Source organism: Myxocyprinus asiaticus, chromosome 11 (genome assembly GCF_019703515.2).
Source record: "Myxocyprinus asiaticus isolate MX2 ecotype Aquarium Trade chromosome 11, UBuf_Myxa_2, whole genome shotgun sequence".
NCBI lineage: Eukaryota > Metazoa > Chordata > Actinopteri > Cypriniformes > Catostomidae > Myxocyprinus > Myxocyprinus asiaticus.
The window spans coordinates 29,677,084-29,698,431 of NC_059354.1; the positions used below are offsets into that span (position 1 = coordinate 29,677,084).

The window sequence follows — 21,348 nt, forward strand, 5'->3', positions numbered from 1 at the left end:
GTCTAAGTAGTGACTTGCAGGAGTGATGAGCATTTCGGTGAATTACATATTCTTGTTATTTCCTTGATCCTAGAAGCAATAAACCCATCAGCTCTGCATGCTATATGTCAGTTAAAAAACCGGGTGGCTCTGACTAGATGAGCCATGTTCAAAGCCGCTGTATAGCTGATATATGCACACTGTAATTGTTTTATCAATGTGAAATGGCCAGGGTTCCCACTGTCATGGAAAAGCTTGAAATATCTTGAAATATTTTTAAATTGTGATTTCCAGGCCTGGAAAAAACATGAAAATGAATAAAATCTTTAAAAATTGTGGAAATGTTAAAGTGAATATCATTTTAAATAATTTTTATGATCTAAAAATTATTTAATATTTAGATGTTGCTTTTTGAGTGCAATCTCTAAGAACTGATTTTATTTTTTATCCTTATACAGTAATCAAAAATGACTGGAAAAATCATGGAAAGTCATTGGTCAAAATAAGTGGAAACCCTATAAGAATAATGGACTATATTACTTGTCAGATGAATTCTTTATTCTGATGATTGATTATTATTAATTAATGATTATTAATTATTATTAATAAATGTATTTATTTATTGAACATTGGTCTCTTTGATCTTATTGTTGCTGCCCTGAAAAAAAGAATTTCTTGGTGAAGTAAATATAGCATAAGAGATTAAGGACTTCCTAAATTAAATTAGCTGAAGTGTGAACTTGAAAAAAATTGGGAAATTCTACATTTGTTTTCAATTCGAACACGTAAAAATTAAAGCTTTAGCTCGTAACTAAATATTATGATTAATTGTTATTTTTACAATGCAGCATCATGTATCATCTTAAACTAGAAAACCTTGTCATATTTATTCGCTTATTTGAGTCAATTTCACTGTTAAATAAAATAAGTGCAGCATATTACTTAACATTTCGAAGCTGTTTTTCCCAGCATGCACCAGGCTTGAATAATGAATGAGCTTGCATGGTTATATTTGCATGTTATTTACACCATTTGTATTGTTGATTTTGTTGTTACGTTTGGAAACTTCTTATTTTATGAAGTCTGAAGTTCATTTTCTACTCACAATTACCCATTCATAATAAAAAAATGGATCTGTTAATTGTTACCATCATCGTGTTTTGTGCATCAAGTGTTAAGGTCTGCGTGTGCAGATCTATGTTGTGATGTCATTTCCAGTAATGCAAGATGATGTCTAATAGACTACATAGCATGTATAGAGCTTTCATGTGGAAAGCTTTCATATGTCATGTGGTACAATGTTTAACTTGTTAATAATGACAGTTCAATAGAAGGAATGTTCTGGTGAAATGTTAATATATATTTTACAAAGCTTATTTAAATACCATGAAACAAAATTACTGAAATGTTTAAGTTACATTTTCTCTCTCACTTCAATCAATATTATGTCATGCAATTATATAGATTTTACTTTTATATCATTCAAATTTAACTAGAAAAACTGTGGCAAAATCTTGTGAAATAAAAATGAAGTAAATCTTACTGGTAATTTTTTTTTTATGCTTTGCACCTTCGAACACCCCTGAACTGTGGTAAAATCTCTCTTAGCTTATTGCTTTAATATACACCAATATTCATCAACAAGTACGTTGTGATGGAACTATACAGTATTTCTGTTGTGAATGGTGGTGCTTGGCTTTCTAATTCCAATGAACCCCTTGACACACACACACACACACACACACAAAAAGTCATTTTGAGCCATTGTACATGGAGTCATTGCAACATGGTGGTGGTTTTTGTGGATTTCTTTTTTCCATTAGTGTGTGGTAATGAGTCGACTCTGAAGGACCCCACCAAAGGTTATGAAAATACTGTGTCTATCACCCTCACTCTGCTGTCAAAGTAATATCTCATCTTACAGTCACAAACACAGAAAACATTAGTCTGAAGTGTTCAGATTCTACTATTTATTACACTTAGTTACATTCTTAAATAAAAATGCTCCACTGAACAGTTCTTGCATAGATATCTTACAATACCAATTTAAAAAAGAATTATGAAACAGACCAGTAACAAAAATAAATTTCATCTTCTTCCTTAATAAAGAACATTACCATACTAACATTATATCATACAAATAATAATATTTTAAGCACTTTGTACAGCAAAAGAACCAAAAAAGCAAAACACACAAGGAAAGAACTGAATAGAAAAACAGAGAAGAAGAGTGTGAAGATTACAGGAAGCGAGGGGGTGGAGTGTTAGTGATGTGGCAAGGGAAAGAGATGACAGTGGATATGAGGGTCCCTGCTCTAGCAAGAAACTACACGCTTCAGCCTGTATATGGCAAAATGTTGTACAACTTCTATATATATAAATCAAGATGGCACATAACTGTTCTTTTTCTTCCCCCCAGAACTGTACCTGCTCTACCAACTGGTTGCAGTTGTCTTTAAGAGCCATGTATGAAGCATAGAGTCACTGAGGTCTGTTGTTGGCCAGTTTCTCCCTGGATAGTGATGTCAGGGACATTCATAGATAAGAGATCACTCCTTGACAGCTGGTAACACACACGCCCTCTACAACTGCAGAATGGAACTGAAGCAGAGAAGCAAGACTGTTTTGAAGAACTGATCTATGAATAGCTGACTGTGGTTCTGCACATGCAGGGTGGGATAGATGGGGTGGGAAGTCAGGAATGTAAAAAGCCGAAGGGAAAGTCCTGTTGAATCCCCTGCTTGCTGACACATCAAATTTGGACAAACACAGATACAGATGCACTTCAAGATGCAGCATATCTCAAGAAATATGAGGCCAAACAAACCCACCTTTACAGTTCTCACCTCTCGTTGACTGAGTGAGTGTAATCCGTATTTCAGTGAGTTTTTGGCAAGGTACACAGAATAGTAGACTTTATTTTGATACACTGAGTGTGTTTGAAAGCAATGGACCTCATTCATGAAACAAGCAGTGTGAATTTCTGAGTAAAAATGTTCAATAAACCATTCTTATTTAATTGTCACACTGAATTAAATGCAACAGTTTACGTAAGAATGGTTTTGCGAATGATTTACACAAATCCATTCCTGAATGCGGCTCAATGACCTGTTACATTGTTGCGCCTTGAAGCCTATACTGTATATTGAACAGGCTGAAAATGTAGTTGTTCACATGTTCTTCTGATAAGTGCATCTTGAAATGCTACAAAATGTTATGTAGACAATCAACAGCTGTGTCATTAAACAGACTATGCTAGCGGTAACTATGACCAGTGTTAGTTATGGAGTGAAATGGTATTCCAAAAAAGGACATTAAGAACAGAAAAGTTGTCTTAGTCACCTCTGACCCTTTTCATAAAATCCCCTTGTGATGTTTCAAGCATCTTTTTGTATAAAATTGAAAAAGCTGCCATAAGCCTCTTTGAAGCTATAAAGCAAAGAGCTTGGGAAGGGAGATTCACTGGAAGAGTGCCCAAATCACTAGTTCACAAAATTGTTCCCTAAGAATGTTTCCAAACATTCTTAACTGTCATGTAAAACACTCGAAATTCAGAATTGTGTTAGGAATTGAGAATTATGTAAGTTATCGCTTTAAGACAATCAACATTTGAACCAGTGTTTCGGCAATGTTCAGAATGTTGTTTCTAAAGGCATGCATGACCTCAAAAGTATTTCTTAAGACATCCTGCACTGACTCTATGCAATAAACTAGAACCGATGCGACTAATTTGCTGTTTGCAACTTCACGGCTAGGGTTCTTTGACTTAGCATTCAGACCAACATGACCATATTTTACAAGCACACATACTAGAGACAATCCAATGGTCAAACAGACGTTCAAGAACAAATTAAAACAAGGCTGGTGTAGGGCAGAATTGGGGATATACTATACTGTGAGTTTAGAATAGAATTTAAAGTACAATTGCTCTTTCTCTCTTTCAACACCCAGCAGTTTATTTGCAAATGCGTAAATCTTTGGGCAAAGTCGAAGTATGCATTGGATGCCTGTGCGATTGACAGTGTGTAGACCACTGCTGTTGTTCTGAGAGTGAGAGAATGGGGGTTTCAAATGGCACTTGATATGTGAAGGGATATGCACGGCATGCTGCCTGCTAATGAATTTGATTGGCCTATTCCATATTCATTTGGTTACGTGTGGAACATCATGGCCAAAAAAAAAAAAAAAAAAGAGATCTTCTTTTCTAATTTTGAATTCAACATGGTTTTGAGCTGTATTTAAATAAATTTTATTTATATGTATATTTTAAATGTTGGTTTGAAGACTGTGTTCAGTGGCTTCATTGTTCATCAGTGTCAGAAAAATGATATGACACTATTTTTTGGTATCTGCTTTCCTGCTGTTGTATCCCATATGGTGACTGAAGGAAGAAGCAGAATCTTGATTTTCACAGGGAAAAAAAACTCAGTCATGGGAGACCAGATCAGTGAGAAATAAATGTTGCTTTTCATCACTGTGATCAGTGTGTAAAATTGATCTTTAACCCTTTTGCAAAATTTCAAAGCTGTTTTTCTAAATATCAGTCTTTCTAATTGGTTTGACCCATTGAGAATGCTGTACAATGTCCCAGAAATTCCATAAATGTGGCAAGTTATTGATAATTCTATTATGACACTGTAGCAATATGTCCTACTCACTGGCTTTACAGAAACTCATACATACAATCATCACATACATGTTCTGCTCCTCGCTGAAAGTGCCACGAATCACAATTGATTGAACATTAATGAAGATGAACCAATGCATCCCCTATTTCATCAAAAGTTTGGCATGACTTTGCATTTCACTAGACAAAATGGCAATTAGCTTGGAAAAACTAACCAAACCCAGGTTATAAAAAATAAAAATGTTCAAATCAATTGGATGTTTCAGAGTAAAATGTAGTGACGGCACGTGTACAGTATGTGTTTGTAAATGTGACCGAAGTGCTGCTTTCAGCAGGCTTCAAACCAAGAGAAAGGCACCAACCCTTCACTCCGAGGCAGTTCTGCACTGAGAGTTTTTGTATCCGGTCCCCTGAGGGGATACTCTGGGATCGTTTAGTAGAGTCTGCGAGAACTCCATAATGGCTTTCAATTTCCCCTCCACCCTCAGCAGCCATTAAATCAATGCAGAAGAGGAGGGTTGGTGGGGAAACGCCCTGATTGCGATGCCACGGCAGGCTTCACAACCTTGGGAACAATGATATATATTTTGTCCCCATGATTTAGAAGCTGATTGTTAACACAGAGCTAGACCTAGGCCCAGTTTAGCATAATGGTTTAACATAATTTACCAGAATGTATCAACAATCTTTCGTTTTAAAGTCTGACATCTGTATGGAATGCAATCCTACAAAACAACAATTGCTAAAACACTGCTGTGAAGATTTGGGTGAAAAACAAATAATGCTGAGAGGCAAGCTGTGCATGTATGTGTGCGAATGACGAGTGTGCGTATCTGTCTGAAAGAGGCTGCCATGCAGTGTTTAACGCTGTTCATTATCTTGGTAATTATTGTTCTGCATTTTTCTTTTTCAGAGTTTTTATTTTTTTTCTCAGGAAAAGCCAAGAGCAAACACACCATTCTGTGTATTGTGTGTGTGTGTGTGTGTGTGTGTGTGTGTGTGTGTTTTCAGTATTTTTTTTGTTTTCTGATTTTTTCCCTCCAAGTTGTTTTTTGTTTTATTTTATTTATTTTTTTTATTTTATTTTTTGACTGTATGAAAAAATAAAGCACAGAGAACATTGAAAAAATCAGCACAGACAATGGATATGAAACAGACAAAGTTTGTCTGGGCTGATGCCACCAAGTTCTTTTGGATCCTGATCCCAGCAGGTGCTCCACAATCTTGAGAGTCAAACATCCTGCCATCCGTCCCCCATAGCCCTGGTTCAACAGAGGACTACATTTTCACACAGGTGCCAGTATCAACACAAAGCCAAAGAGCTTTTCCAGTGTCAAGAGCGTCACACAAGATCTGTGCTGACACCATGTTGCGCTCGGTTTGCTTTTCCCAGATCAAATCAGAGCAAAGCAAAATGAAAAACAGAAGATGTCTGTCCTTTCAAACCAAGCCAACAATCCCAATCTTTTTGGGGTTTCTGTTTCTGTCTTTTTCAAACTTTTTGCTTTCACTGCCAGATAGCAGCCACTGAGTCGAACCTTGTGCATACTGAGAAGGGCTTACAATTCCCCCCCATTGCCCATATGTGCACATTTATGCTTGTGTATGCAAAGCAATTTTTTTTTTTTACTTTTCAGAAGTTTAAGACATTTCAGCTCAGAAGGAAAAACATTTTTTAACACGTCTTTAAAAAATAATAAAGGCAAGAAAGTGTCGCTGCACGTTTCAGTCACCTGTGAGGTGACAGACGTGAAGAGCAGAGAAGAGTTCGCTCCTGAGCGAAGAGTACAAGAAATCAGCACACATCCTGAGCATTGCCGATGCTGCGTTGTTATTTTTATTTTATTTTTTTTACGCAGAGCCTGCTTTTGGGAACCAGGCATTACATTTGGCTGCTAGTTCCACTGGTCACTCCTCAAAATGTATTGGCAATGTTGTTTTCCGAGTTTGGTTGCTTGCTGTATACGACATGGCTGCAGGTTTGTTAATGTGATGTGTCCTTGGTTTGAAAAGGAAAAGAAGGAAGTTCCAGAATGTACAATGAGCGTAATTCTCTAGTAGAACTGATGATAGATGTGCGTTTGGATTTTGTACATGGTGTGGCGTTCACATGTTTTTTGTCCCATGCTTGTGGTGAGTTACTGTACAAAAGAAAAAATAGGTGTTTGGCAGTGTCTGACCTCCAAGCTAGGGCTTGGTAAGGCATGGTTAATCACTGATGAAAAGGCTGGACTGTGTAGAATCCAACAACATTTGCCTACGCTGCCTCGCATATTCCTTGTGGTGAAGTTTGTGGCCAGACCCCTTGTGTGCACCCAATGTCTGTTGTGAATTTTTTCATCTGGGCGGTGCACACCTGTTCTTCTCTTTGATCTCGCTCTTTTAGTGTTCTCCTCCTCTCACTCTTTCTCTCTCTCCCTTCTCCCTCGGTCTTAGATATGTCGCTTCATGTGCAGAGCCAAGTGGTCAGACCTGGAGAAACATCTGTACAGATAGAGAGAAAGAGAGAGTAAAAAGAACTGTTAGTTTCAATTCATTTATGTACATAGTATACCCTGATGGAAAGACACACAGCTTAAACCAGTCTAAGATGGTAATGAGACACTTAGCTGGTCTCCCCGTGTAGCCAAGCAGGTGTTCATGGGTTGGACAGCTGGTCTCCAAAACCTGGTCCAAAGACCAGCCTGAAAAACCAGCAAACCAGCCTAAACTGATTTTTTTCATCTCCCCCCCACCACAGGGTAGAAAACAGTTATCAGTGCACTAAAGAGCACTGAAGAATTTCTTGGGAAGATGTGTGGCAGCAGGCACAGGCTTTGCAGATGGAACAGAGAAAACAACATTTGGCGTTTAGGAAAATTTTTTTAAGCAAAGCCCGCTTCTTGCTCTAAAACTGGTGACAGATCGTTTCAAACCCATTTCTTGCCAATGCAGTTAGAAAGAAAGTCTGTGCCTAGCCTTTGCTAGTGAGAGAAATCATTTTGGGGAGCGCAAGCACAAATCATGGCGAGCCTGTTTGCATTAGGAAATAATTTCAAAGCTGGAGGTGAAATGGTATTGTTTAAACTGTGCGGCTGCATTAGTTATGTAGCACTTGAGTCATGACGGTTGGTTTCTCGTAGTGGGCCGTGGGCTTTTTTGTGTCATAATCAATTAAGCTCACGCACAACTGCCGCTGGTAGGCGCAATACATAACAGCGTTTAGAAAAAATGGAGTTGTGATGCCATGTCTGCTTAACATTTATAGGCCTACGAGGATTACTATATTACATTCATAGATTTGAATGTGAGTCTTAACTGGAATTAATAAAAACTCTGCAAAAACTGAGAGTGAAGGCGTGGAGAATTATAATTTAAATTTGCCTCTGGCTGTATCCATTATTAATTAGTCAAGAGCCAGCGTGTTAACTCCTCTGTTGCTTTTGGATGGGAAGCAGCCAAGATGGAAATTGGGGTGGGAGGAGGGTATATATATATATATATATATATATATATATATATATATATATATATACACACACACACACACACACACACAGGTAGACGGAACAGACTTTGGTTTGAAAATTAGTCATCTTGAAGGTTCTTTGAAGTATGGCCATTCAAAGAAAATCTTTTAAACTTAAGTAATTCACAGAGAGTTAAAATATTTGCTGCAACAAACCTCTAAATGGGCTAATCTTACAAAACCTGTCAAGAGCATGTCTAGGTCATATTTCACCCCAAAATCATGAGAAAAACAGCTTAATATACCTACTAAATAATGCTTTAAAATCCAAAATAGCTCAAATGTTTCTGTAAGTGTTACATTGCCTTTGATTTGCATCACACATACTGTGCGCAGATCATTCCACAACACGCACACCCGAAGTATACTTTGGCCTTGACTGTATTTACTGTTCGTGACTTCTGCAACTTATAACCTATTGTGATAGCAATGCAAACACACATGCAATCAGTAATAACACTGAGAATCAGGAGCATAAAGTAACAAATAACAAATACTCACGTTAATGTAATTAATTAGTTTTTCCAAGGAACTGTATTTTAAGTAGCTTAAATTTTTTATACTTTTACTTTTAATTGAGTACATTTTAAGTGTTGTAGCTGTACTTTTACTGCGCTATTTTCCCTTCGTCTGTGTTCGCTACTTTCCTCTCCTGATTTTATTTTTATTCATCAATGTGATCGTGTGTCTCGTGACTCTGTCTCGTGTAACTGTTATGGATGTGGAGCATGCCTCAATTCACAGCAGTTCAACACCTGAACATCCATGGCCACACCTGAAAGGGCTTTTTGCAGTGAAGAAGGCCAGTTGCTTGATCGTGTCATGTGAATTTAGCTTGCTCAAGCCAGTCGAGATATCAGCATTAATTCTGCCTCTAATTTGAAGAAACATATCGAGGTAAATTTCATATTTCTGCTTACTAGATTCTATGTATCTCTAGCGTAGCCTGTAATTTAACTATCTATCACTGAGAGTATTGGGTTGCTGTGAGAGATTGATGCAATGTTAGCAATAGGGCTGGGTGATTAAACAATCTTGATGTTTATCAGGAAGAAAAAAGAGATCGATATCAATGATAAACTTTTGAGTAATTTTCTAAATTTAGCCTGTGTTCTTCATCTAGACCAGGGGTGTTCATTTCATCGATAGTGATAGCAAAACAACTACTGGTTGGTTGATCTAGATAAAATATAAAAGATTGACGTTTTATTTCCTCACGTCTGTAGCTCTGTTTGACTGACAGGTGGCTAATGTTTGTGCGTTGTGCTTTACATGTGCGTGTGTTCCGAGAGTGCTAATGATGGTATGCGCCTAAACGATCAAATACACTTTATAATTCCGCTAATGCCCATCTTGGTGAGGCATTAATGTAAACACAGTCAGTCATGTCTAAAGTGAATGTAAACAGTGGGACAAAAAAAACATATTTGTATCAAAATGTCGGACTTGAAGTGTACATGTAACCGAACAGACCACTGTCTCGTCTAGTGTGTCATTAAAAGGCTATTAATCAAACAACAATAACAAGAAAACGAGAAAACCCCTAACTGCTTTTGGTTTAATACCTTTAGTAGCTTTAAGAAATGTAATATAATAAAACAGTGACATTTTTAATAATAATATTTTTAAATAACATAGTTAGTTTTTTTTATAATACCAAAACCTAATGTAGAGATTGTGTTAATTTGAGTAATAAATTACCAGGAAACTAGAGATGATAAAATAATTTAGAATTATGCTCAGCCTTTAATAAGTTTTTTCTAATGCCTGATAGAAAAGTATCAACCTTTGTAGAGCAATACTTCAGGCAAAATATTCCCATCATCACAACACTTCAGAAAATTGTGCATCATGCATTAGAACTAATTCTGGGCTTAAAAGATACAAGAACTAAACCAATGCGGAACATTGTGGCCCCCATGTTCTACTTGAAGGAATAGTTCACCCAAAACTTAAAATTCTCTCATCATTTACTCGCCTTCATACCATTCCAGATGTGTATGATTTTCTTTCTTCAGCAGAACACAAATTAAGATTTTTAAAAGAATATTTCAGCCCTGTAGGTCCATACAATGCAAGTGAATGGGTGCCAAAATTTTGACACTCAAAAAAGCACATAAAGGCAGCATAAAATTAACTCCATTGGTTAAATCCATGACTTCAGAAGTAATAGGTGTGGGTGAGAAACAGATCAATATTTAAGTCAATTTTTTCTAGAAATTCTTCTCCCTGCCAGTAGGTGGTGATATGCATGAAGAATGTGAATCATCAAAAACACAAGACGAAGAAAGTGAAAGTTAATGTGGAGATTGACTGAGTAGGGAGGAGATTTTATAGTAAAAATGGACTTAAATATTGATCTGTTTTTCACCCACACCTATCATATCACTTCAGAAGACATGAATTTAAACACTGGAGTCTCATGGATTACTTTTATGCTGACTATCTGTGATTTCTGAAACTTCAAAATTTTGGCACCCACTTTCATTGTATGGACCTACAGAGCTGAGAAATTATTCAAAACATTTTCATTTGTGTTCTGCTGAAAAAAGAAAATCATACACATCCGGGATGGCATAAGGGTGAGTAAAATTTTTTGGGGAATTACTCATGTAAAGCCCAATGTGGCTCCTGTACTAAACAACTTTTCCCACCCCTGCACTACGTCCTCTATTGTGCGGGACATGACACGCCAAGTGAGCATGCTTTTTTAGTGTTTTTTTTTTTTTTTTGCATTCCTTGCATTGTTTTGAACATAATGTTTTATGCACAACAATAACTCACTCTGTCGGCATTAAGGGCATTTTAGACCATACGCATAAACTGATTTTAATGTAATTGTTTCATACATTACGATTTAAAATAGTGATCAGTGTATTGAAAATAACTTTCATCTTTTCATTTTTGTAATTATGTCTCCCTCTATTTTTATTTTAGTGTTTAACTTAGATAAGAGATGTATTTTAAAAGTTGGCAGTCAAAAATAATAATTCAATTAAATAATTAATTTTAATAATTAAAGCCTATAAAATACCTATATTTTTTATTCTTTCTGGCAAACAACCATATAAAGGAATGTAAATTACGGTATGTGTGCTACATTTTAAAATTACAGCATACAGTGTTTAAGGGAACATTGCATTCACAACCAATACTCACTACTCACTACTCGTGAGTACTTTTAAATGAGCTACTCTTTTACTCTTACTTGAGTAGTTTTTAGGACAGGTACTTCTACTCTACTCACACTACATTTTTTCGGAAGTAACAGTACTTTACGTGAGTATGATTTTTCAGTACTCTTTCCACCCCTGCTGAGAAGCTAGAAACAGTATGGAGGTTGGAGACAGAGAACTTTGCTTGCACATCAACATAATGCTATTAATGGAATAGTTCACCTGGAAATTAAAACTTGTCATCATTTACTCTCCCTCATGTCATTCCAAACCCATTTGACCTTTTTTTCAGTGGAACACAAAAGGATATTTTCAAGAATGTCAATATCATCAAACCTAATTGGTTCTTGAGTCAAGTTTGGTCATGAGACGTATAAGAAACAATGAGGTTTGATGTTCTCGATGCGTCGCCATATTTGATTTGGGCTCTGTTTACATGAGTTGATCAATGGTTTGATTTGACAGTTAATAACGACTGAATTACTATAAAATTCGGATCCAGATTGATCATATGCCTCCAAAAGACTTGGCATATAATGCACAAGTCTCATTGACTACTTTTATGACACTTTGGGGTGTTATAAGCTTTAAAGTGAGTCATTATCAACTGCTATTCTATGGAAATCAGTGATGGCCACATTTTTATTTTTTATATTTCCTTTAGTGTTCTGCAGAAGAAAGCCATGTGGGTTTGTAATGACATGAGGGTGAGTAAATAATGACAGAATTTTCATTTCTGCGTGAAATATTTCTTAAAGAGTTGCCTCGAACAACCCCTAAAATCAGAGGGCAATTATAGATTCAATAAACCCAAAACCTATCCTTTTCTAATTGGAAATCTTATTGGTTCATATGAATGATGTTCCAGGACTAACAAAGATGTTGATCCAGAAACACATCTTACTTGGTCATTTCAAGGTAATGGACAATTCTGCACACATTTTCAACATTAAGGACTTTGAAGTACCTGAAGCCAATGGAAGAAGTGCTATTGGACATCCTTCCTGCCACCAGACAGTACAATACTGTCTCCTTCCAACTTGCCAATACATTACTCTTGGCCGTTACTCCTGTGAAGAATAATTAGAACACTGCACAAGGACACTTTCGCATCCCTACAACATTGCCATTCACTCTTGTAATACTACTTCTGCTGTGTAATACTATTGCACTTTACAGTGACATTCACCCAAAATGCAACGCAGAACTGAAAATGTATGTTCTCACCCAAGGTTTAGTATTAAATCCATACTAAAAGTGAGTACCAGGAGGGTTGAATTCATAAAGGCTTTCTGGGGTCTACATGTGGGATTCTGCTACAGAGCTAAATTGTTTAGGCTAGAATCCAAATTTGGAAGATGCCCTCGTTTAAACCTGGCATCAGGGAGGGTGAACTGCCAATGCAGCTTTCTGTATCCAAGCCTGTTCCTCCTCCTTTTGTCATGCAATAGCTGCCAAACACTGAGTAATGAGTGTAGGGACACAGATTTCCCCATGCCTTCCCCCAAAGATTTCACTTGCTCAGCTGCGCTCAAGGGAAAACGATGCCATTCAGGTGTTAGCAACAGTCTACAGAACAGAGGCTGTCCCAGCAGCGACTCGTCCACTGGGATCGGTGGAGATTCATTTTGATGGAGTAGCAGAGAAAACTTCAATGGACAACTTTCAAAAGGCTGTGGCAAGGTTGGTTTGATGCCGACGGCAAGACAGGGAGCCGTGTCTAATTGTGCTTCCACCTGGAGCTGGCTCAGTGGGCACGCGGCCTCCACTGTGTAATTGCTGCCTGCATGCCAGGCCCGAGTGACAGCTTCCTAATACTTTCACCTGACAGGCTATCACTCTTCCTCCCCATGCTAATGCAAATTTCTCTTTTTCTTTGCAGTCTCTCTCTCTGCACCTTTTTATCACAAACATGCACACAAACACATTCACCATGCTGCCTTGCAATTCACATCACACTGTAACGGGGGGGGGGTTAAAAGGGGAAAGGAGGAGGCGGGAACTGGACGAACCATCAAATTTAATGAAAACGTTTTTTTTTTCTCCCCTTTTCTCCCCAATTTGGAATGCCCAATTCCCAATGCACTCTAAGTCCTCGTGGTGGCATAGTGACTCATCTCAATCTGGGTGGTGGAGGACGAATCTCAGTTGCCTCCACGTCTGAGACCGTCAACCCGTGCATCTTATCACGTGGCTTGTTGAGCGTGTTACCACGGAGACATAGCACGTGGAGGCCCACGCTATTCTCCGCGGCATCCACGTACAACTCACCACGTGCCCCACCGAGAAAGAGCACCACACATTATAGCGACCACAAGGAGGTTACCCCAACGTGTCTCTACCCACCCTAGCAACCGGACCAATTGGCCAATTGACCTGGCCTGACCTGGATTCGAACTCGTGACTCCAGGGGAGCTACCCAGGCCCCCCATTTAATGAAAACTTGAACAAAAGACACAAACATAAACACACACACGGCAGCTGTGTGTGGCTCTCTCTCTCCTGAACTGCCGTATCTGGCTTGTCTTTATACCTCTTCTCGGCTGATTAGCCCGACTGGGGGCCCGGGCGTGCGCACTCACGGTCAGGCCCCACCCTCCTCCTCGTCTCACACACACGTTTTTGTGTTCCCTGAAGTATGGGCCTTTCAATTTAAACATCTTGGGGAGGTGAGAAGGCTGTATACCAATTTGCACACTTCTATGCAGTAAAAGTATGTACTTCACTAGTGACTGGAAATTCCATACTTTTTGAATATGTACAGTAGCAAGACAGTACACCAAAATTGGGACATTATGCAAAGTCCACAGACCCCTTTTTCGATTACTGTTTGCACTGGCATACAAGCATTAGCATCTAGTGTCCATTATTTTAAGGTTCATTATTATTATTAAAGGTGAATTTCTGTGCCACTAGCTTCACTAAATAAAAAATTCAAAAATGAGGACTTTTATAATGGGTTTTCAAACAGGTTTCCTGAAAACTCCCCCATCTGCCATTGGTTGGACAAACTGATAGTCCTATCCCAAACTCCAAACACCATTGATTGAGCCAATGTTGGTGTATTGGGCTGTCCAGGACACCCCAAAAGGGCAATTTGTTAGTGCCACGGTATTTACAATTTTGACGGGAATTAACCTATGAATGGATTACTTGTCGGCATGTTAGGCTGGAATAGATGAAAGGTGTGTGCAATATTAGCCCAAAAAGCAAGCACAGACACCCACACAAAGAGTACACCATCCAGGGACATTTGGAATACTTATCAACATATCAACATAACAACATATCAACATAATCAACACAATGATTTGGGACATACTAATCATAATCTCGCAAACTATTTAGGATGGATAGTCTACAAATTGGGATTACTGTAACTCTGCATAACTTCCTACAAAACTAACTTACTAGCAGATCTTTCTGTATTCAGTCAAAGTAACTAATGCTGTGTCTTTTCTCAGATCTCTTTGTGCATCCATTTCATCTTGTGTCTCTCCCTTAAGTCTTTTATATTACTGTTATGTAACTCTCTTACCTTGGAATGCACACCCATTATTTTAACTCCTATTTCTCCCTGCACTCAAGCCAGAATACGGGCACACACTGCACCAATGGGAGGATGGAGGAAAGTGGAACAGAATGTGAGAATAAGATATTTGCAGTAATTCGGTAATGGGTATCACAGGACCAGACTGTGAACGAGTTATTCAGCAGGGAATTAGGCCTGTGTTAACTTCCGTTGAGCCCAATCCAGTGCTGCTATGTGCATGCCATCAGAGAGAAAGGAAAACAAGAGAGAGAGAGTAAAAGAGTGGGGGGGGGGGGGGGGGTGGTGATGTTTTTGAGGGAGAGGGTTTAGTCTTCTGGTCTCATAACTGGAGGAATTTGTTTATGGGCTACTAGTGTTTTAAAGTGTGTAGGAGTGTTAGGGAATTTGAAAAAGAATTAAACAGTAAAATCTGTGCATAAATATAGAGTGGGCTTGCTTTGAGGCTTTGGCAGTGTGTCTCTTACCTGTCACAGTGGTTGCACTTGAAAGGTTTGGCACCGGTGTGTTTGCGGTAGTGCCTCGTCAGTTCGTCGCTTCGGGCGAAACGCCATTCACAGCCCTCCCAGGAACATTTGTAAGGCTTCTCACCTGCACGCACAAACACACATCATTTAATCCCTGCTCCACAATTCACACACACCTGTACGCAGATGGTGCACCTCTGGAGCGAGGCAGCCACTGTGCCACCGTACGTACCGTCAGCATTTCCATTATACACATCATTCATTACTGTTTCTCTCAATCATGCATCCCTGTTACTCAGCCAACCAATCAGTTATTTCTCTTTCTCTACCATGCGACCAATCCCTGCCATCCAAATCTCCTGGGATCTCAATGGATATGTCTGATACCTGTAAAATACTGTCTTCTTAGTCAATTTACAGAGATGGGAAGGCATTAAGGCATGCCTGAATTGAATGTTTACGTAACTTCCAGTGAACTAAGGCCACGTTCAATGTTTTAGTCTGTTTTAGTTTGAAAACTCATTGATTTCACTACTTTTACATCCACACAGGAATGGTATTTTCCTCCACTGAAAATGGAGGCTTTTCAAAAATGCTCTCCGTGATCCACATACTTTTACTTTAACTAAAAAAATTACATTAGGAGAGTGAAAACTGAGGTTTCAAACTTGGCAGATGTGGCCTAAGATGCCTCAATGTGGTCAGTTTTTGAAGGCAGCATAGACGTTTCCTCCACTGCTGGTTTTGTGTGTGCAGTACGGTGGTTGGTTGAAGAAAAATATTTGATGGAGTGATTAAAAGAAGTTAGTAAATTCATAAATGTCTTTATTTATTTATTTATTTTAACGAATAATTCAATTTCTTTTTCTTTTTGTTTTAAGAAAAAAGCATTGTAGTCACTGAATATTTGCTTAGTTATTTTTAAAGGTCACAAATTTGTTTTTGAACATTATATGTGACATAATGTTGCCTTGGTTACTGGTCTGAAACTGGTTTCTTTATGAGGTACCTTCATACAAAAACACTGCCTGTTATGTCACTGACTATCAGGGCAGCAAAGCAGTGCCATTGGTTTCCGACAGCCAATGATTTAGTCCAAGGGTCATTTTCTAGCTTTTTTTAATTTGAAGAGGGGCTGGCTAAATGTGCTCAGTCACCATAACAGAACTAATTCCTCACCCAAAGTCAAGTATCCAGAATGAAACCATTTCCACTAAATGTCCTCTACCTTCCCGATGAGCTCTGAAATTCAAATTAAGTTAAACAGATGGGGAAGGAGATGGCAATTGTTCCACATGCTGTATTTTTATGCCTCATATTTAAATAAGGCCTTGAGTGTGGGAGGAAGGGGGAACTCAGTACCCACAGAGAGAGTCCCGGCACAGTGGTACTGTTCCTGGGGAATAGAACGGGCTACAGCCTGGGGCCTGGGTGGGAACTGGGAGGGTGTCAATGGCATGGATTCAGATCTGGAGGAGGTAACGATAATTGGGGTCTTAATAACGCTTAATGGGAAACAATGCCATATTCACAGCACAAGAGCTGCCAGTTTCTCAAGCAAACAATGTGTACACCAATCTTCCTAACCAGAGTAAAGCTCCATTAAAAGGAAAGCTGCTCAATTGGAAATAGTTGTTTACTAAATATATACCGACTGCACTGTAAAGGAATGGTGTGTGAAAGTAAAGTTCATGGAATATCCCTGCTGAAAGACGAGCATAGCTGCTCACCAGCACATGCTGTGTTGTAGGTATTCATCCCCAGTATGTGCTGTTGCCTCCATCAGGCTTTTTAAAGGGATAGTTCACCTTCTCTCATGTTGTTCCAAACTGTGTTCTGCTGAACAAAAGATATGTTAGCTTTATTCACCATTTACTTTCACAGCATCTTTGTTCCATACAATGAGTTATTGGTGACTGAGACTAACATTCTGTCTCTACTTGTGTTTCACAGTCTACAGAATGTCATACAGGGTTGGAAAAAGATGAGGGAAGGTAAAATATGACAAATTTTATTTCTAATTCAGAGACAAATGGAAAGAGATTCACAAATAGAAAGTTGGTTCACAAATAAATTGAATGAGATCCACAAATAAATGTAAGGAGTTTCACAAAAATGAAATAAATTCACAAATAAATAAAATTAGATTTACAAATAAAAAAATATTTACAAATATATTTTTTAACTCACAAACACAACTCTGTCCAGCATTCATTTGTGAATCGCTTGCTGTGCATTTGCGGATTGCTACACGCATTTGTTGATTTTGAAACAAATCTAGCGTCAAGATGTGCACACAAATCTACAAATAGGTGGACTCCACCCATTGTCTACTCAAGCCAATCAGATAATGGCCACATTACTCGGACCAATCGTAGCACATTCTATCTTCAACCAATCACACTTTTTTACTATCAGGGTGGGATCATAGTCACAGAGCTCTCATGAGCATGGAATCAAGCACATACATATAAGCTCCAAGTCCGCAAACTTTTAAAGAAACGGATGCCATCAGAGGAATCGTCCTGGTTACTTTCGTAACCTCTGTTCCCTGATGGAGGGAACGAGACGTTATGTCGATGTAGTGACACTAGGGGTCACTCTTGGGAGCCCGAAACACCCCTGGTCTTTGAAAAAAGGCCAATGGGAATTGGCGAGTGGTATTTGCATACCACTCCCCCGAACATACGGGTATAAAAGGAGCTGGTATGCAACCACTCATTCAGGTTTTGTGCTGAGGAGCCGAGACAAGGTCCCGGCCATTTCAGCGGGTAGTCCAGCGTTGTGGCAGGAGGGACACATGAGGTTATGAAAGTAACCAGGACGTTCCCTATCTGTCACTCACTCGATGTTGTGTCGATGTAGTGACACAAGGGGTCCCTATACGAAACTCCACAACTAGCTGAACTGTGTTATGTAAACTGGGGGTGCGAGATGGCAGACCACCGTGTGCCTCGTAGCCAGTGCACCAGGCTGACATGTAACCTCCCCAACGCTGTTATGAGCGTCGAACGGCACTTCGGGGACAAGTCGACTGTCCAAAAGATAGGAACAGGCTAGCCCAGTCGTGGCCTCTTATCCTCTTTTTTCTCTCCCCAAAAAAGAGTGATATTTGTTAACCGACTGGAGCCGGGGGGGGGGGGGTCACTCCCAAGGGGAAGACACCGCAGAGACCACACCCCACCCAGAGAGGGGGGGGGGTATTTTGAGTGGAAATACGTCACATGGTCTTGCCGAGCCATGTTGGAAGTATGTCATGTGGAGAAGTCCCATGGTAGGTCCTACCCAATGGGGGAGGAGTTTCTACAAACATGGTGACTGGGGCAGAGGGGCCTCTGCTCAAGGAAGACGCAGTTTACCAACAGGGAAACGAATTAGCGGAAGATATACGTCGCATGGGGTCACCTATGGGGAACCAACACATGCGGAGCACCTACCCCAGTACAGGGCTTAGTTAGCACATGTACTGAACCAGCAGCGAGTTTCTCTGCAAACACGTCTGCCACAGGGCTCGGAGGAATTCATCCAGGGAACACACTGGGAGTCAACAGCGCACGTCTTCAGCTCAGGGGAGGTGAAAGGCTCTATGCGCAAGCGATACACCCGGCCAGCTGTCCCGGACTTACCTGCTTGTGCGTGCCACTACATGGGACGAAACTGGCTCAACCCGGAGATTGTAGAACCTCGCAAAGGTGTTGGATGTTGCCCAGCCCGCTGCTCTGCAAATGAAGGTTAGAGAGGCACCACTGGTTAAGGCCCAGGAGGCTGCCACACTCCTGGTAGAGTGGGCTCGTCTTTGCGTTGGGAAGAACACCACTTAGCGAACAGACGCCACTTCAAGGCATACAGGCGCCTCGTAGAGGGATCCTAGCCTGAGTGATCGTGTCTACCACCAGGGTGGTAGGCCACTTAAGTCTTCCGCGTCCCGTCCAGGGAACAGACATGGAGATTCCAGAGGTCTGGTCGCGGGTGCCAGATGGTGCCCCATCCCTGAGAAAGAAGTTCCTTCCTCAGGGGAATTCACCAGTGTTTACCGTGTTGTCTGTCCGAACTAACACATGCTTGCCCTGGATCAACAGCCGAAACCTCCGCAGGGTGAGTAGAATTGCCAACAACTCGAGGCAGTTGATGTGCCAATGTAGCCGCGGGCCCGTTCAGGAGCCAGCGGCTGCGTGCCCGTTGCATACAGCGCCCCAGCCCGTTTTGGAGGCGTCTGTCGTAACCACAACGTGCCTGGAGACCTGCTCTAGGGGAACGCCTGCCCGTAGAAATGTGAGGTCAGTCCAAGGGCTGAAGAGGCAGCGACAGACCGGCATGATGGCCATGCGATGTGTCCCGTGGCGCCATGCCCATTTTGGGACTCGAGTCTGGAGCCAGTGCTGAAGAGGTCTCATAGGCATCAACCCGAGCGGAGTGGCCACCGCTGAGGATGCCATATGCCCAAGGAGCCTCTGAAACAGTTTCAGTGGAACCGCTGTCTTCTGTCTGAATGCCTTCAAACAGGTCAGCACTGACTGTGCGCTCTCGTTCGTGAGGAGCAACGTCATCGAGACTGAGTCCAACTCCAAGCCGAGAAAAGAGATGCTCTGAACCGGGAGGAGCTTGCTCTTTTCCCAGTCGACCCAAAGCCCTAGTCGGCTGAGGTGCGAGAGCACCAGGTCCCTGTGCGCACACAACACATCCCTAGAGTGAGCTAGGATTAGCCAGTCATCGAGTTAGTTGAGGATGCGAATGCCCGCTTCCCTTAATGGGGCAAAGGCTGCCTCTGCGACCTTCGTGAAGACACAAGGGGACAAGGACAGGCCGAAAGGGAGGACCTTGTACTGATACGCCCGACCCTCAAATGCAAACCGCAGGAAGGGTCTGTGTCGAGGTGGAATTGAGATGTGGAAGTATGTGTCCTTCAGGTCTACAGCTGCGAACCATTCTTGATGCCGGATGCTAGCTAGAATGCGTTTTTGCATCAGCATCTTGAATGGGAGTCCGTGTAAAGCCCGGTTCAGTACTCGCAGGTCCAAGATGGCCGCAACCCACCGCCTTTCTTCGGTACAATGAAGTAGGGGCTGTAAAGGTGCCTCCCACGACCTTGTCAGCTCCTCGTGCACTTCCGGGAAGAAAGGAACTGGGGCGGGGCATGGCTGTGAGCGGCGCCGCGGGCCCAGGAACCAATCATCGAGCTGTGAGGGTTCAGGGGAGAGCGGAGGGTTCCACTCTTGCCTGACGCTCGCAGCTGCCCGGGAAAGCATGTCTGCCATCTCCGCGTCAGCCTGTGACTGGGCGACTGTACCCGAGGGGGGAAGCCCAGCTGAGGCTTCCGCGTCCGACTGGATGAGCCAGCTCTCCGATGCTGAGCTCGAGAGCTCATCACCTTCGCGGGCTCCGAACAAGAGGTCGAACTCGCCGTGAGACAAGCCGGCGGACTCATCATCAAGCCCGATCGGGGCAGACGAGCGTGCTGGGGAATGGGAGGTCTGTGGGGGATACCCGGCGGAGGTGGTCCCATTGAGGTCCCCAAATCACCCCCAGTGCTAGCCGCGCTGGCCTCGTACCCGTAGAAGGACCGAGGCGGGGAGCCGCTGGGGTGGCTTGCTTTCTTACGAAGGCAAGCCGCGACCGCAACCTTGCCATGGTCATGTTCTCGCAATGAGTACATGACCCATCCACGAAAGCTGTCTCCGCGTGGGTAGTGCCCAGACATGAAAGACAGCGATCGTGACCATCAGAAGGCGAGAGATAACGACCGCAACCAGGAATAACACACAAACGGAAGGGCATCTTTAAAAAGACGCTCCATGTGTGCCGCTCTTTTAGAGAAATATACTCTTTTTTTTTTTTTATATACTCTTTTATTTCTGCCGAAGCGCCCAGGGGCGTTCTCTGCAGTGCACCAGCACAGAGGGGGAGAAGCCGTTGAAATGCACCGTCAGATCCAGCAGAGGTGAATGAACAGCCATGAGAATTCAGCTCAGTGAGCATCGACCGATCGCCTCCAAAGAGAAAATCTGAATGAGTGGTTGCATACCAGCTCCTTTTATACCCGT

The 21,348-nt window shown here is 41.2% G+C and overlaps 1 protein-coding gene across 1 annotated transcript in view; it reads right to left on the reverse strand.

Moving 5' to 3' along the window:
* Window positions 1-2,662: 2,662 nt before the first annotated feature.
* The window catches only part of LOC127448104 (Krueppel-like factor 7), a 61,334-nt gene continuing 42,648 nt past the window's right edge, over window positions 2,663-21,348 (reverse strand). Inside the window, exons 3-4 of the mRNA XM_051710399.1 lie at window positions 15,308-15,431; window positions 2,663-7,090 (exon numbers count right to left, since the gene is read on the reverse strand). Of these exons, the coding sequence (XP_051566359.1) occupies window positions 7,039-7,090; window positions 15,308-15,431 (176 nt within the window). The 3' untranslated portion in view covers window positions 2,663-7,038. The remainder of the gene's footprint in view (window positions 7,091-15,307; window positions 15,432-21,348) is intronic.